Source organism: Bicyclus anynana, chromosome 2 (assembly GCF_947172395.1).
Source record: "Bicyclus anynana chromosome 2, ilBicAnyn1.1, whole genome shotgun sequence".
In the NCBI taxonomy this organism is placed as follows: domain Eukaryota; kingdom Metazoa; phylum Arthropoda; class Insecta; order Lepidoptera; family Nymphalidae; genus Bicyclus; species Bicyclus anynana.
This window is the reverse complement of record NC_069084.1, coordinates 9,846,244-9,864,948: the sequence shown is the minus strand read 5'-3', so window position 1 is coordinate 9,864,948 and position 18,705 is coordinate 9,846,244. Positions and strand designations below refer to the sequence as shown.

Here is an 18,705-nt window from a genome sequence, read left to right as displayed (position 1 = left end):
ATCAACAAGACTAAACCACAGTAAAATATCTTTACTGCGACTAAACCAAGAATTCTTATGTGTACCTACCTACATTAAAAAGCGATGTAGACAAACCCCCCTTAAGCCTTATCAGCATACAGTTTTATTACAATAACTAAAAAAGATAGATGTTTCTTTTTTAACCGACTTCCAAAAAGGAGGAGGTTCTACGTTCGGCTGTATGTATGTCTTTTTTTTTTTTTTTATGTATGTCCAGCGATAATTCCGTCATTTGTGGACCGATTTTGAAAATTCTTTTTTTGTTTTGAAGGGTTTGATTCCAGGGTGGTCCCATTTTTTTCATGTCAGGATCTGATGATGGCATCCTGGTGAAATCGAGGGGAACTTTCGAAAATCGTAGGGACAGCTAGTGCGTTTGTTAATGTTTCCATAAGGTATTTTAAACCACTACAATTTTATGAAGGTCTGGAGTAGGTCTGATGATGGAGCCGAAACACAGACAATGGAACTCGTCAACGATTTACAGCAGGTACCTTTTGTTTGGGCTTGATTTATTTGTATTGATGAGAACTTTCCACCTAGATGGGTTGTGACTGTATTAAGGGTCTGATGATGAAGACGAAGGACAGTTAAGAGAACTCCTCGACGGTTCACAGTAGCTACCTTGTGATTGGACTTGATAAATTTGTATTGATGACAACTTTCCACCTAGATGGATTGTGTCAGTATTAGGGGTCTGGTGATGAAGACGAAGGATAGTTAAGGGAACTCCTCGACGGTTCACAGTAGCTACCTTGTGTTTTGACTTGATAAATTTGTATTGATGAGAACCTACCACCTAGATTGATTGTGGCTGTATTAAGGGTCTGATGATGAAGACGAGGGACAGTGAAGAGAACTCCTCGACGGTTCACAGTAGCTACCTTGTGTTTGGACTTGATAAATTTGTATTGATGAGAACCTACCACCTAGATGGATTGTGACTGTATTAAGGGTCTGATGATGAAGACGAGGGACAGTGAAGAGAACTCCTCGACGGTTCACAGTAGCTACCTTGTGTTTGGACTTGATAAATTTGTATTGATGAGAACTTTCCACTTAGATGGATTGTGACTGTATTAAGGGTCTGGTGACGAAGACGAAGCACAGTGAAGACAACTCCTCGACGGCTCACAGTAGCTACCTTGTGTTTGGACTTGATAATTTTGTATTGATAAGAACTTTCCACTTAGATAGGTTGTGACTGTACACACGCAGTGGGTATGCTAACACTAAAAATAAAACACTACAACATCACTGGCTTGGCACCGCCTGAAACTGATCAGAAGGTAGCACATAGGTAGGATGTTATTTTTTGCTTTTTAGTTAAAGTTATTTTTTGAGTTGGAAGTCGGTTGAATTTTTTTTATTAAAATTTTTTGTATTGTGGCATCTGAAGTTATTAAAGTTTCAGGCAATAATTATTGTTCATTTTCATTTAGTGTTGTGGTTTCGTTTATTCAATTTCAGGAGATAAGTTAATAACTTAATAACAACCATAGTGTGAAATAGTAGAATGTAAATGCGTTCAATAATATATGTCATTATTATAAACTAGCTGGAACGGGGATAAAATACCTATAGCCAACTAGCTGACGCCCGCGACTTTCTTTCGTGTGGAATTTAGTTTTTCACAAATCCCTCGGGAGCCATGGTTTTTCTCGGGATAAAAAGTAGCCTATGTGTTAATCCAGACTATAATCTATTTCTATTTAAAATTTTAGGTGATTCGGTTCAGTAGCCGAGGAGTTAAAACCATTCATACCATTAAAATCATCAGATCTTCGGTAAATCTCGGGAATCCGTGGATTTTTTCGGTATAAAAAGTAGCCTATGTAGTAAAATCTATTTCCATTCCAAATTTCGGCCAAATCGATTCAGTAGTTGCGGCATTAAAGAGTAACAAACATCCATACACAATTTTGCGTTTATAATATTAAGTAGGATGACACTGACAAAATAACGTAGTGGTAAAAGAATTTTCAAATTCGGTTCAGTTGATCTACAATACCATAAGCACAAACTTTACTTAAATTTAGTATATAAGAAATTTAGTATAGATAAATAAAAAAAAAACTATAAATAAAAAGGCAACTATGCCCAGTTACAATAGTTTTGATGTGATCAATTTGATGTAAGTAGGTTCGTTGGGTATTCCCGAAGTTAACTTCCACCGAACCGTTTTCCTCAAGCATTATTATGCAGTAAAATATTAATGGACATGCGAGTAGGTATGCTTACGATTTGTAGCATTTAGTATCACCAAGGTAGAATTCGGTACACGAAAAACTTGATATGAAAATTAATAAAATGATCAAAAACAGGAACTCTGGTAGATACCTACCTAAATGAAATGACTAGCGGACGCCCGCGACTTCGTTCGCGTGAAATTTAGTTTTTCACAAATCCCTCGGGAACCATGGATTTTTCTGGGATGAAAATATGAGTAAAATCTATTTCCATTCCAAATTTCAGCCAAATCGGTTCAGTAGATGCGGCGTTAAAGAGTAACAAACATCCATACATACATTCGCGTTTATAAGTAGGATTACAATACGAGTATCATTGCCTGAATGTGAAAAAAACGGATAAAGTTGTCTCTACCATCTCAAGCAGTATGAGGTTTGTTTGCTATAAACAGATACTTAAATTTATTTTTGAGGCCCACTGCAATTGTAGCTCAGTGCAGCCTGTGAGCCTGTAAAATCTCTACCAAAATTCTTCAATTTCGAGTTGTTTCTACAGTGGACTACAGTCCGTTTGTTGTTTAGAAATAAAGAGGTAACAGAGAGACCAACTTTTACATATATCTATCTGTACATAAAAAAAAAACCATAACAGGTCCTATTCTGTACGTTAAAGATATGTTAAAAACTTTTGTTGGAAGGCAATATATTACGAGTATAATTGATACTGAAGCCATTAATATATTTTTTAACTTTTTGTCTGTCCGTATTTTTTGTTAACTGGGCACCACGCTGAAACAACTGAATGAATTAATTAAAACTTGATACGTTTTGAGACCATAATACGAAGAAAGTTATTAAAAGGATACCTACGTAATTATGGTCGGGAAAATAAAATCAGAAGGAGGTATATTAGGGGTCTAAAGTCTTTTCCTTTTCAAGTTACATTTGTAAAACATGTATGGTATACCATACATGTTTTACAAATTACTACCATTAAATAACTAAAAATTACTTATAATTAATATATATTAATAATTTTAATAACTAAAAAGTACTTCAAGATTTTCTCAAATTCTACCCCTAAAGGAGTTTTTTAAATAGAAATCGTTCACGTTTTGAGTTATATTTTTCTAAAATAATTAGTGTTATATTTATTGTAGGTACATACGTGGGAAATTATTAATAGAAGGGGGTGTAAAAGGGGTTGAAAGTTTACAACGAGTTCCACGTGGAAGAAGTCGCGGGCGACCGCTAGTTTATAATATTACTCGTAGTATACAACAAATATTAAATATTTTAATAACAAAGTTGTTTATAGTTCGTATCATTCAAACAAAAAAAAAGTATTTTACGAAATTTTCGATTTTTTTTAAAAACACGACTTCAAAAACCTAAACATACCTACGAAATTTAAAATCGAAAATACCATTTTCTATTTAATGATCAGTTTAAATTCGAGGTGGTAAAATGTAATCAGTTTAAAGTCGAGCTAGATTTTCGGGAATTTTAAATAATTCCATTTTTAAAACTCCCGGAAAACTTTTTAGGCAAAAATACCAGTTGTTTGTACTGTATTCAGAAAAAGTACTTCTACAAAACGTACTTTTTTGGTTAAACCGATTACTCTGATTAATATAGATTACCTATCGAGATTCGTGCCTAAACAACAAAAATCTCTGAATTTTCATTTTCATTTCTCAGAAGTCTCCAGTTTTAAGCGACGATAGCGCTGCAACTCCAAAAATGAATTATTCTTTACACCTAGTAAGTTCTTATTTACGCTATAATTAGGGAAAAGGATTACCTATTACTTAGTTAGGCAAAAACGACGCTTCAAAAATTTAGGTGGTAGATATTTTACAATTATACGAATATCTAAAAACAAACTGGTATTATTATTGCTTAGTCGAGGAATGACAAAGAGCAAGCCTTTGAAAAAAGTCGGTGGTATTATAATTAGGTACACGCGTAATTATCTTGGTCGCAGATAAAGGCGATCTTCCTGATGATAACTAATACTAAATATTTGTAATCGTATTTGTTGCCCGTCGGAGTGGGGAGCGTGAGGTTTTTTTCGTTACAGAATTTCTGGATTCGGTCCCCGCGCCCAAGGCCCGTGATAGAAGCTATGGAATAGCTTAAAAGTAAGTAGAGTAAAATGAAAATTATTGAAAAAATTACAAGACACGTAAACCGGAAGGGCAACACACGTATCGAATACCTTCGTGTTTCTTATTGACAAGTTCATTGAGAACGTTAGTAGCTTAATAACACATACAGTATATAAGGTGATTCATTATGAGTTTCCCGGCAGTATAGTTTTACTTGCAAAATGAAAAGGTTGTTTTATGCGTTACTAGTGGTTGCTGTGGCGAGGTCGTATGCCCACAGCCACAACCATAACCACAACCATGACCATAAACATCATAACCACAACCATCGAGATGTAACAGGTCAGTCATATTGGAGCTACCTATACTATTTTACTTAATCGCGATATCATTCACCAATGATTTTCAGATAAGTTAACATGTTAACAATTTTTAAATAGGTTTCACCAGCCATTTCTACCTAATTTAGCGTATTATTGTAAAACGAATAAATAAATAAAATTGAAATTTATCTCCGTGAATAAGTGAAAAATGCGAGTGAAAAGATAGCATATAAAAGTAGGTAAATTCGGTTTCTGTTTATATAAATTGTGAGGAGGAGGATTTGAATTTGGATTTGGACAAAATATTCTTTTGGCAGCACTATTTTTTGAGGCTGCACCAAAAAAGAACTTCACAGACGAAGTTCATATAAGTAGTAAATATAGTCGTCAGACATCTATTAAGGAATCAAAAACATTCAGCAGAAGTTTATCAAGTGATTTAGTTCAAGGGCATTATTCTAAGGTGAAGGTCGGATTTTGCGATAGTAAAGTAATCACACTTTACAGTATTATTGTACCTAAAGGCGAAAGTTTGTGTGTGTGTGTATAATTGTTACTCTTTCAAGCCGCGATTTTTTTGGCAATAAGCCAAGATTTCGCTGAAATATAGACACGTGTATTCTCATACAGCTTTTATCCCCGAAAAATACGCGGTTCAGTCATTATCATTAACATCTGATAAACCGCGATGCAGAGGTACTTATCTAAATATTATCACTCTCTGCAATCCTGCAGAAATCTCCTAAATCCCTCTCCTTTAGGGAGTGAGTCCTGGGCCAGTACTGGGATAAACAAACATGCTGATAGTAGCGGCGAAAAGTTCATGAAAGCCGATTCACGCCGAGTTACCTTTAAAATCCATGCATATTCGTTGTTGTACTGTATATAGATATATGAGAAACCGGAGTTTGTATCACGCTGTATGAATTTCCTATTCTTTGGGACGTCTCACCTTAATCTGAATTCCATCCTTCGCCACTGAAAAGCAGTATAAAATACTCGTACCCAAATATTTGGTAAAGTATGTTCAGAGGTAGATTTAACAAAAATTAAAAAAAAATCTAATAAATAATTGGTTTTAACGCGAAATTTTGTTTATACTAGAACCAAAGCAGCCCATAGTAGTGTCGCCCTCTGGTGAGTTCCGTGGCAGCTACAACACAACACGACGCGGTCGCCAGTTCGAGTCCTATCGAGGTATCTATTACGCTGAACCACCGGTCGGAGAACTGAGGTTTCAGGTGAGGAAAAGTTAAAAAGTTATTGATCAAAAATAAAAAGGGAATAGAGATCTGGATACATAATATGTTTTCTGTGATCAGTGATCTAGATAAATGTACAGATGCACCTCAGTAATTACCTCCAAACGTGCAGTAGGTAATACTATTAGGTATAGTTATTACATCCATATCAAATTATCAACCATAAAAAAATCAGGCTTACTTTCAATAAGCCTTAATACTTATAAACGATTTTCAATTTAAAAGGTTCTATTTGATATTGAAAATGTGCATAAATACTGCTCTCCCAATTTAGTTTAAAAATTTTCAACCAATATTTTTCATTCTCTGTAAATATTTTCAAAACCTGACAAGTAAAATTTCTACAACTAGTATATCTCTAGATTCTCTAGATATGAAAACATCTCACTGTATGATTCAAAAACTGGATTTACTCAAGGATGTCAACATAAGTAGGTCATTACACTTTTCCTTTATCTCGAAAGAAATTTCCAACTGATTAATAAAGCTCTAGAATTTATTAGATAAAATTGTAATAACAAAAGATAAATAAATAATAATACAATTATATACATTTTTAATAGTTTTTTATATTATATTTTATTAACATTGTTAAACATTTAAAGAAGGACAGACAAATAACTGAGAGTACGTAGAAAGATAATAAGGAAATATTTGATTAAGCAAAAATAAAAGAATCGAGATCTTTAATCAGAAATTAAAATTACATTTCAACTAAACAGAGTCTTGGTCGTATAATTTAAGAAAATGTCTTAAATCATACGACATCCAAGACTCTCAATCTCAATTTGACTCAATTGAGAATTCAGTCAGACACACAGAAATTCACTTTAGCTTAAACACTTTATGTGTGAAACTTAGTTACTATATATATTGCCTAAACTTAAGGATAAGTCTGACGTGAATACGTCTATAAAATAACGTTCATAGTACCCACTATGGAAATGAAGAAGAAGCTAATCGTACGTAAACTCTACGAATTACATTATGCATCCAAATAAAACGTTTGACGAATTTTTTTCTTTTACATGTAATTATTCATCCGGATATAAAAAGTCTGACAATTATTTTTATATTCTTTTTTGAATTAAAATAAACGAATTCGTACGACTTTCGCGCAAATTGTCACTTCCTGGAAATCCAAATGAAACTAATGTGGGGGAAAACTAACGAAATGGTGGGGGGATTAACAGTTTGGTGTCACAGCTGCAATATTTACACAACTATAATCTTCATCCAAAATTTAATTAAACGAATACTTAAGTTAGGAATAAGATACTGGTAGTCACGCAAGGTAGAGGGGGAAGCGCTGCCAATTTGTCGTCATTTTGTTTGTTTATCACAAATAGGCTACATAGCAACTGGACCAATTTTCAAAACTCTTTGAAATTTGAATAGAAAGATTTATTATCATCGATAAAACGAACATCTTAGCATTCCATGGATTCACCGAGTGGCAGATAGAAAAACTCCAAGCAGAGCCCTGGCCTTGTGATCAGTTCGTAGGTTTAAGGAGCTCCTTTAAAACTGGTTAAAACTCCCTTTCTTAGTTTGTGTTGTTTTCCTTGCACAATGAAATTTGGTACGATCCTACTAGAACAATTTTATTCCGTATTCTCACCGGATCGAGAACCAGAAACAACTGCGGGAGTCAGTTATAGATAATATGAATCTAATGTAAAATTTATTATTCCAACAGCCACCAAAATTAATTCTCGAATACAAAACTCCAGTGGACGCTAGTGAAGATGGCCCAGCCTGCCCTCTGATAGCCCCTCCCGGTTACCCGGTGGATGAGAACTGTCTCACGATTAATGTCTACACGCCACTTAAAAAGGACAGGTATAATAAATAAAAGTACTTAAAAATAAGTGACAATTTAATGTGTTACAGCTAACACCAAATATTTTCATGTTTAGTTGGAAAATCAATGCAATAACCTTTAAGTAAGTAAAACCGTAAATTGTACATTGTTGTCACAAAAAACTCTCTACAGTTACGAGTACGTTAGTAACTTGTACAAAAGCTATAATAAAGCTAAATTATAAAGACAGTTCGAACATTTACAAGTTCGAGAAAATATAGCTTTTATTTTGGTAATGGAAATCTCTATTTGAGATACCCGACTTACTAGTAAGGAGGCAAGACGTGTTATGTGGGATTTTATTAGTAAATCCCATTATGGTTTTAACCATGGTGACCACCCTCAACGCGTACCTCAACAAACTCGCCAGTGTACCCAAGTGCTGAGTTTGAAAGTATACCAAGTATTGTATTTGGATCTGTCATTCCTTAGGTGAATGTACAACATACATGTTGTATCTATATGTGAAATATACATGTATAAGAACTATTTTGTTACAAAAAACCACAGCTAAAACGAGACACAGAGTAACAAGCATGTAATTTATTTCCTAGGTCCAAACCCTTACCCGTTATCTTATTCATACATCCCGGAGGATTTTACTCGATGACGGGGCGAAGTGATATCCCTGGCGCACACTATATGCTGGACCGTGACGTTGTACTAGTCACCATCAATTACAGACTTGGCTCGCTCGGTAAATGTACTTCTTTCAAATGATCAACTCTCAGAATACAGAAAAACACAGTACAGTGCTCAGTGTTCCACAATGTATCACGATATTTGGATTCTTTTTCATTCAATGAAAGTTAGCCCTTGACTGATATCTCAGCTGATGTTAAGTCACAATATATATAGTCTTAGATGGAAGCAGGGTTCCTTGGAAAAGGTAGAAATATTATATTCTACCCCATACCTCTGACGGTTTCTACGCGGCTTCATTCTGGAACATTCGCTTGCCAGTAATCGTCAGCCTTACCACCAGACCAGACCAGAATTTTGAAGATAATGTTATATTTTCAAAATTCCTAAATTAAAAACCACAGCACTACGAACGTAATTGTAATTTTGTACAAATATCCCTATCAACCCGTCAGTGTTCATAATAAAAAAAAAGTACAGCACAACACTATAAATTCACAACATTTCCAGTTTTAGTCTTAATCTTAATATCTATATACACATATAGATATTTAAGAGTAAAACTGGTAATGTTAACTGATTTTAATTTATTATGGTCTGCTATTATGTTAACCTTCTTTCAGGTTTTCTGAGCACTGGTGACGAGCTAGCTCCCGGTAACAACGGTTTTAAAGATCAAGTTGCAGCACTCAAATGGGTCCAACGCAACATTGCCTCATTCGGTGGAGATCCCAACTGCGTTACTATAACTGGCACCAGCGCTGGATCTACAAGCGTGATGTTGCATATGATTTCTCCTATGTCCAAAGGTATATACAAACTCTATAATATAACTAAAAGTAAGTTATTCGGTTGATGCATCATCATCTCCTTTCCCTTATCCCACTTAAGTGGGGTCGGCAAAATATGTCAATCTTCTCCATTTGTCAACTACGTCAACTCGTTCGTTTGATGCATCAATGAACAAAAATATTTTTTTTCATTACAGGTCTTTTCCATCGAGGTATTTCTATGAGCGGGTCTCCGTTCTACAAGGGCCCTACTCCAGACAACATGTACCGTTTAGCTGTTAGACAGGCTGAAATATTAAATTGTCCCACAAACAATTCTAAAGTGATCATTGATTGTCTTAAAACAAAACCTTGGATGGAATTAGGGACTTCATTGCGAGGATTCTATGTAAGCAGTTTTGTTAAGAAAATCCTTCTTAATTACTTGCAAATGGAGAACTTTTAACCTTTCTTAATTTATAGGAATTTGGTTTTGATCCCGTTGGAATTTGGATGCCGATTATCGAGAGAGATTTTGGTCAAGAAAGGTTTATGCCAATCGATCCAGTGGACGCAATTCGCGAAGGAAAAATGCACGCTGTTCCTCATATCATTAGTCAGACGGAGGATGAGTTCTTCTGGATGGCATTTAGTAAGACACTAGAATACATAGTCATATGAACCAATATTTTGAAAAGTTATTATGAGTTGAAAACATTTCAGAAATTATTTTGAAACATTCAATTAATCGTACGTTTTCATAAATCCCTCATATGATATTAAACATAAAATTGAACTTTTCAGCGGTTTTGAAAAACAAAACTCTCACTGATACAATGAATGCTGAATGGGAAAGAGTCGCTCCAATCTCATTTATGTTGAATCGAGAAAACGCTACATATCCGACACGAAGACTACGCACCGCATACCTGCATGACAAACCGCTTAAGAACGATGCAGAAAGTGCTAAAAATCTTGGTTTATTATACCAGGACTCCATTGAAAGCTTCCCTGTACACAGGTATACAATAAATTAATTGAATATTGTAGATTTTAGAAACCATTTCTTATGATTTGTTTCATCATCATCATTATCAACCCATATTCGGGATCACTGCTGTTCTCGAGTTTGCTCTCAGAATTAGAGGGGTTAGGCCAATAGTCCACCACGCTGGCCCAATGCAGACTGGCAGACTTTCACACATGCAGAGAATTAAAAAATTCTCTGGTATGCAGGTTTCCTCACGATGTTTATCCTTCAATAGGATGAACATCGTGAGGAAAGAAATGTATTAACTAAAGGTAATATTATATTCAACGATATCAATATTCTGTACAATAGGATGGCGAATCTTATGTGCCGTCACTCTCCACACCCTGTTTGGTACTACCTGTTCAGCTATGTCGGCAACCACAGCTTCTACGAAGATCCTGTCACTAAAAAACCAGTTGGTAAGTGTTACTTTTGAAACAGAAAAGCTAGTGCTTCCATGATATTGAATAATCAATATTAGCTTTTTGATATTAAAAAAGAAAACTGCATCCACTGACTCGCTCACTCGCTCTGCTCGCTAAGGCCAAAAAATGTAACATATTAATGGAAATTTTGGAGAACAATTTTGCTGGAATAAGTAATGACGCCTCTTTCGTCAGTTATTCTTTTCTGTATAAAAACGCTGATTAGTTTGTTAAAAGAAATGTGAGTATCTAACTGGCTCTGAGTATTAACTAGAAGTTTTGGTTCTAGCCGCAGCACATCACGATGACTTGATTTACTTGTTCCCCTTGAGCTTCCAGTTCCCCGGCATCTCCACCGAGGGTCGCGACGCGGTACTTGTGGACAGGATGACGGGAATGTGGTACAACTTCGCAAGATTTGGGTAATTTAAACAAATTCATTATTTTCTGACAATTTCTTACGTGACTTAGAGATATTGGACTGGATCTGAAAGCGTATCAATGCTTATAACTATGCCTACTTAATCCGATAGCGTCTAACTTATACTGTTTAATCCTTCATAATCTTGATGGTATTAATTTAACTCTTAATGTGTTCAAAATACTGAGCAGGTTATCATAAATGATCCTAGAGATCTAGTTATCATAAATGATCAATTCGATTCCAACATAAATTCAAAAGAATGGATATAATAAACTTACCTAAGCTAAGTTATCTTAACTATGCAAATCATGTCCACATAGAATAAAGTGTTAATTGCAAGTTCTATTACAATTTTATACATTAAATCCTGCAATAAAATTACTCAAAAATAACCACCTTCGTATTTTGATAATTAGGCTAATTTTGGGCACTATCACCGATTCGGTAGTTCATAAAAACTAATCTAGCAGTGATGTCTGACGTAATGATGTAAATGTAATGAAATTTCAGGGACCCAAATCCTCGAGGAGATGTTCCCGAGCTGGAAGGTCTTCAATGGCCAGCCATGAAGCCAGAAGATCGCAAGTACTTGCGCATTGATGACGAATGGACCGTTCACAGCAACATGAAGGAAGAAAGAATGCAAATTTGGGAAGAGTTATACCCAATCAAATATTAATAAATCTACTCGTACCTACGAGTATATTCCCTTTTAAATATGTAGTTATGTGATATTTATATTGTTTTTTCTATTACTTTAATAAATGCCATAATTTTTTAATCAAAATATTGTTTTACTTAAATGAAAAATTACCATGAAGTAGTTATAGATTTGTAAACTTCTTGAGGATTTAATTACTAATTTCAATTTGATTTCTGTAGTTCATTTATGTATTAATCGAAAACAGAGGTCATATCCACAGGGCCATCATGGGTCTAAGTTAAGAGTTAAATGTAAATAGAAGAAAATATTTGGTATAAGAATTGTATATAATTCAGACGATTACCGGAAAAATAATATAATTTTATTTTTCCGGTTACCATGCGAGTAGCTTCAGCTCAAATTAAAACAGTTTTAATGAAAGTACTCGTATATTTTCAACTTCATGTTACTTCTTTAACTACTCTTTGTTTATTCGAGCAGAGATACATTTATATTCTGCGTGATACAACTTAACTAACCTGTATGAAGAACAATTTGTATCGAATATATTTTCTAGACTTTATTGATATTATCATCATAAAGAACAAATGCAATTTATATGTAAAACTTGTGTTTAACATTCATAACACAATCTTCGATGACAACATCACGCAGGAAATGAAAAGAATGTTTCTTTCTGTGCATGTTTGTATTAGGAACTAAATATCAATTATCATTATTGAATATCAATAAAAGTTAAGGGATAATTACTAATCTATTAAATAAGCCATTTACTTCTTTCAAACTTTCCGTAACGTAAACGTAAACGTACATACCTGCCTGAAGAGCACTATTCATTAAGAATTCTTCTATAAATATTTATAAAGACCTTCCTACATACATTCTCAATATTTTACGAGAGTAAGTAATGAGTTATTAGTTATCGATAAGCAAAGCAACATAAGTATTTTCCTTTAAAATAAATTCTTGTGAATAATTTAGAATTTTCTACAAATGAAATAGATTTTTGTTTTGATTTATTGCAACGAGTCCTCGATATTGTTATACCACATAATACATATTTACAATGTTATACTACTGTAGGGACTCATAGTTACGTCTTTAAGGAAATATCATTGACATCCCTATATAAAGATCAAACTTTATAAAATTGCACAATGATTACAAATTAACTATAGTCTATTGTTGTTAATGTTCCATAGAAATGGGTGCAAGAGGAATTCTCTATTTAACCTGTTTTTTTTAGACCTTAGCCTCACTAGTTCTATATTAGATTGGGCATCCGAAACAGGCTCGGTCTTTTTCTCTATGTACCCCCGCGATGAACACATGGAATGGTAAGATATTCTTCTCTCTAGTCTAGTGCCCATTACCTTAATTAGATACCAACTACTATAAATATTGAGAGGCTTTTGATTGTAGTTTTTTCTATAAATTAAATCTGTAAAGCTGATTTGTAGATTAGTTTTTACCCATTGCATATACACCTACCTAATACAAATTGGTATACCTAACTACTCACGTATGCAAGGGTACACATTGTACCTTATTGGTTCCTATTAATTTTACCAATCATGATAAATTGTCAAAAGAACACGTATACCTATATGTCGTTACTTATAAATCAGGTCGCGTAGCTTTCCTGTTAGTGCAAAACAAGCCACAAGATGAGACGGTGGTTGAATTATATTATTGTAATAGTGTGCGTTGGTATCGGTGCATATTCACAAGATCACACTCTTACACACCATGAAGGCCAGAGCTTAGGGGAGCCAATAGGTAAGTAGACTTGACTGTACGTCACAAAGTCTTAGAATAAAGACGATATGCCGATTTGATATTCCGTTGGAAGAGTACCTATATCCACTAGTAGGCAATCTAGTTCCTAAGGTGATACTGAGACAAAATATACCCTATGTTACTTTTTGTATGTAGCTTTCTATTAATGAAAGGATTTTTAGAATCGATCTAGTAGATTCGGTTTGCTACAGAGAAACAATCAAAAATCTTTCCTCTGCGTTTTCCATATTTGAATGTCACCTGAAATTTAAGTCTTTTTCGACATTAAGTAACCCATAAAAATTCAAGTAATTATGTTCACGGTTCTATCTATTAGTGTGTATCTAACTATTTAATTATTTTATTCGTGTAAAACTGAAATGTGGTGGTGCGATAACTTTCGTGTAATCGTTAATGTTATTAAGGATTTCTACTTCTTTTATTCGGATACTTCTTTTATTGATAAGTTTTTACCATAGAATAGATTCTATGGTTACATTGTATAATACATGAAATACAATTTGTGTTTCATTAATTGCTTAACAGAGTCTCATCAGCCCTCAGTACTGTCTCCTTCGGGAGAATTTCGTGGAGGTTATAATGTGACTCGTCGTGGTCGAAAGTTCGAAACTTACCGCGGCATACGTTACGCTGAGCCGCCGATTGGGAACCTAAGATTTCAGGTAAGACCGTCTTAGTGTTCAATATTTTAGAATCTAAGCTAGTATAGATTAAGGTTGGATATAGCTCAGATCTGCGATGTTTCGAACACTACAAAATGTCAAGCTATGGAGATCCATCGTCTGACATGTGGTTTATTTACCCTAGCTTTAGTGATATATGGATTTACCCTGTCTAGTGGATAATTATCGCCAAACTAGTTTCCTTTTACCTACTATTACGTTCTGCGTATTCGGGTATTAGGAAACCTATTATAGGAATTACTTAGGTTTTCTAATGTTTACGAAATTAAGGTCATAATTATTAGACTGTTAATAGGACACACTATAAGACCAAGCCTCCTTCTTTAAAGGATAGGGGATAAAAGCAACTTAATTCAAGTGACTATTTATTTAAAGCTCAGATATTTTCAGCCTCCTAAACTAATCCTTTACTACAAAAGTCCTGTCGATGCTAGTGAGGATGGCCCAGCGTGTCCTCAGCCTACCAGACCGGGATACTACGTTGATGAAGACTGTCTAACTATTAACGTTTACACTCCTCTTAAGGAGAATAGGTAAATCTCTCTCAAACTCTTAATTCTTGCTAAAACAGAGAAAATAATCTTTATTTTCTTTTTCACATTCTTATTTATTTTCAAAATCACCGTAATCAGTTTTTACAACAAAAACAACATTAAAATAACGAAATAGAAAGAAAAATAAACGATCTTGACCTACCGAGGTATACCTACGTAGGCTAAATGATCTCAGATCACTGAGATTGCATAGCTAATAGCTTGCATTGTTACTCCTCCAGATATCGAGTCTAATATATCCAACTCTTAAGTCGTCAATAAATGGATTAGTTGATGTAGATGATTATGATGACGTCATATTATTATTCAACAGCAAGACATCATGTGTTTCAAAAATTATTACTAAAATTTCCATTTTATAAGTAAATACCATTTAAATAGTTGTTTGTGACCCTCGTAACTTTAATATTAAGCTTTCAAATTTAATTATCACCATTTACTCATAACATAACCAGAGGTTTCTAAAGTTCGATTGTAAACTCGAACTTTGTCAAACTTAAGTTTGATCAAGGCCTCGCAACTTTACTTTTGCAGATCACAACCGTTGCCTGTAATTTTCTACATCCATGGTGGTGGATTTTACTCATTATCAGGTCGAAGTGACCGGGCTGGTCCTCACTACCTGCTTGATCGAGATATCGTGCTTGTTACTATCAACTATAGACTTGGCTCGCTTGGTAACTATTCTTCGGCTTATTATAAGGAGATAGATAGTATAAAATACCCTTCTGAAGATACATTTGTATACCTGGAATGTACCTACGCACATAGGTATAAAGTTTGCAACACCAACGCAACGTCGCAACGTCGTCTATCGGTCTTATACCGGATATACTTTGGAAAGTATGCACATCTCTCAGGGATCTAGTTCCTCAATCCCCATTCAGCCACAGAACAACAAAACACTGTGAACAGTGGCATTCTATTGTTGTCGATATCAAGTCGACCCGCATGAAACATTTGCATCAACATCTTTACTAAAAACTGCGTCTGTGTTTCCTATAATTCGAGCACCTTCAAGTAAATAGGATCTTCTATTCTAGGCAAGAACGCTTTAATTTAGAACTCTTTATTGCTTTCCATTAGACATAAATGTAGTCAAGAATTTTTAGTTTAAGCCTCATTATAAAATGTTGACGCCAAAATATTTTTTTCCAGGTTTTCTTAGCACAGGCGATGAATTGGCTCCTGGAAATAACGGTTTGAAAGATCAAGTGGCAGCACTAAAATGGGTGCAGCGTAACATTGCTGCTTTTGGTGGTGATCCTAATAGTGTTGCTATTGCAGGCTGCAGCGTTGGCTCCAAAAGTGTGATGCTACATATGATTTCACCCATGTCAAAAGGTAATTTATACAAAGTAAGATAAGTAAGTACTATGTAGTGAGATAAGCAAGTATCAATCACAGAATTTACAGGACCTGAAATAGAAAAAAAAGACAATGAAAGAAAATAAATCAGACAATTCTACTGGTTAAATAGTTAGGTATATTGAAGAGCGCAAGCAAGCCACTATTTTATACTATAGAGTTTTTTAACTTCAGTAAAATCGGTAATATCTATAATGAAAAAGTTTACTTTGCCAAAAATATTTCTTTTTACATTTAGGTCTTTTTCATCGTGGCATCTCAATGAGTGGGTCACCGCTTTATCCGTCGCCTTCACCAGATAATTTGTACAATCTGGCTGAGAAGCAAGCACGCGTACTGAACTGTCCCTCTGACAATTCTAAAGTTATCGTTGACTGCCTGAAGACGAAAACAGCACGAGAGCTCGGAGACTCTTTAAAAGGATTCAATGTAAGTGTAAATGTTAGTTTGAAGTTTTCATAGTCACTTTCCTTGTTGTACCTAGCTACCTGATGGATCAAACACGATGGGATGTTCTATTTACAGCCACATAATACAATATAACTGTTAGCTTGTCTAGAAAAATAAAATACTTGCCATTTTAACCTAAGCCATTTTGCAAAAAAAAGAACAAATTTTCTCTTTTGCCTAAAGTGGCAAAGGGCGGGGTACATAGTTCGAAGAGCCAATGAACGTTGGTGTCCCAAGGTGCTGAAATGACGACTCCGCACGAGAAAGCGCAGTGTTGGTTGACCCCCCACTAGGTGGACTGACGACATCAAGTGAGTCGCAGGGTTTCACTGGTGCAGGTGGCTCAGGATCGTGATGTTTGGAAGTCCCTACAAAAGACCTATGTCCTGCAATGGACGTCGACGATGATTATTAATGAAAAACTAAAATTTACAGGAATTTGCCCACAACCCTATAGTGATTTGGTCGCCTGTAGTAGAAAAAGACTTTGGCCAGGAGAGGTTTTTGACAATGCAACCACTTGATGCTATCAGAGAAGGAAAGATGCACGCGGTCCCTCACATCATCAGCCAAACGAGAGATGAGTTCTTTTGGAAAGCTTTCAGTACGCAAACATTAACTTTGGCCATAAGTTATTACATTTCTGTATTTCTTTTAATTAAATACACTTACAGCCATATTAGGAAACAAGACATACATGGACCAAATGAATGCAGAATGGGATAAAATAGCACCAATAACATTCATACTGCCAAGAGAAAATTCATCATATGCCACCCAGAAACTATTCTCAGTGTACCTTAACAACCAGCCCTTACGGAATGACTCTGAGAGTGCTAAGAATCTGGGCTTGTTATTCCAGGATGGAGTCGAAAGTTTTCCAATTCACAGGTACGCAAAGAGGTATATTACGCAAATATGCCTATTCCTAACTTACTAGGAGTACTCTTGTTTATCCTGTCAAATTCAAGCTTCTATAGTAATTTTATTTAAGCTAATACTTATTTTACCGCGACTAGTTGCCTCGACTGGTGATAAAAGGACTGGCACATTTTTTGCGCAAAGATCAGCCTGGCTGTCCAGCGCGGAAATGCAGCTAGTATTCTTTCCACCATTTCACGTGGGCATGTTTTTTATAGTTCATATGAAGTTAGCTTAGTTCCCTTTTTTATTCTTTCTCAATAAAAAGACCTGATTTAAATTTTATATTATGTTTAGGATGGCAAATCTAATGTGTCGCCACTCACCTCATCCGGTTTGGTACTATGAGTTCAGCTATATAGGCGCCCACAGCCATTACGAAGATCCCGTCACTAAGAAACCACTTGGTAAGCTCTTCTATGAAAACAAATAATTTCTATTCAGGTTCTATATAGGTGATAAATTATATTCCTATCATCTGTACCGTCTCTTAATCATCTATGGTCTCTTAAATCTATGGTTCCCATATGGTGGCCGTATTAGATTACTTTGACGTAAAAAATATTTTCAGGTGTTGCTCACCACGACGATCTGATTTATCTATTTACGTTGAGCGCTTTCCCTGCAATCTCAACTAAAGGACGCGATGCCACACTCGTTGACAGAATGACCGCCATCTGGTACAACTTTGCTAGATACAGGTAAATTTTTGTACCGTCTAATATAATTTAAAAAAAGTTAACCTCTGCCTCCGATTCCGGACGGCGAGGGCGAGGCGTATCCGTGGCTAGTTTGATAACTATGCCGATGCCGAATGCAACTCTTGACGAATGCAACGACTCTAGCTGGGAAAAGAACTCAGGACTTCTATTAAGAACCACATCACTACAAAAGAAGTTATCGAAAAACTTAATGAATAGATCAATTTTTATTTACTTATTCTAGCGATCCAAATCCTCGTGGCGACCTTTCCGAGTTGGAGGACTTAAAATGGCCGGCCATGACACCAGATGACCGCAAGTATCTGCGTGTATCAGACGATCTCACCGTACACACCAACTTGAATGAAGACAGAATTAAAGTGTGGGAAGAGTTGTATCCAATTCAATATTAACATATTAAGTGTATTATATTAATAAATTATTTACTAAATTAAAAATGTAATTTTCATTTTCGGAATCATTTAATAAAAATTCTAGCT

General features: G+C 35.1%; 1 protein-coding gene across 1 annotated transcript; it reads left to right on the top strand.

Annotated features, from left to right (window-relative positions):
- The first annotated feature begins 4,504 nt into the window (after nt 1-4,504).
- Nucleotides 4,505-18,663, top strand: LOC112047778 (uncharacterized). The gene is made up of 22 exons (XM_052885253.1): nt 4,505-4,663; nt 5,749-5,885; nt 7,606-7,748; nt 8,325-8,467; nt 9,036-9,221; nt 9,401-9,591; nt 9,666-9,834; nt 9,987-10,203; nt 10,525-10,634; nt 10,930-11,062; nt 11,575-11,740; nt 13,378-13,507; nt 14,054-14,190; nt 14,602-14,744; nt 15,300-15,442; nt 15,924-16,109; nt 16,372-16,562; nt 17,019-17,187; nt 17,258-17,474; nt 17,802-17,911; nt 18,076-18,205; nt 18,450-18,663. The coding sequence occupies exons 1-22, from the start codon at nt 4,543-4,545 to the stop codon at nt 18,616-18,618; spliced, it is 3,441 nt and encodes a 1,146-aa protein (XP_052741213.1). The 5' UTR covers nt 4,505-4,542; the 3' UTR covers nt 18,619-18,663.
- Nucleotides 18,664-18,705: the final 42 nt, after the last annotated feature.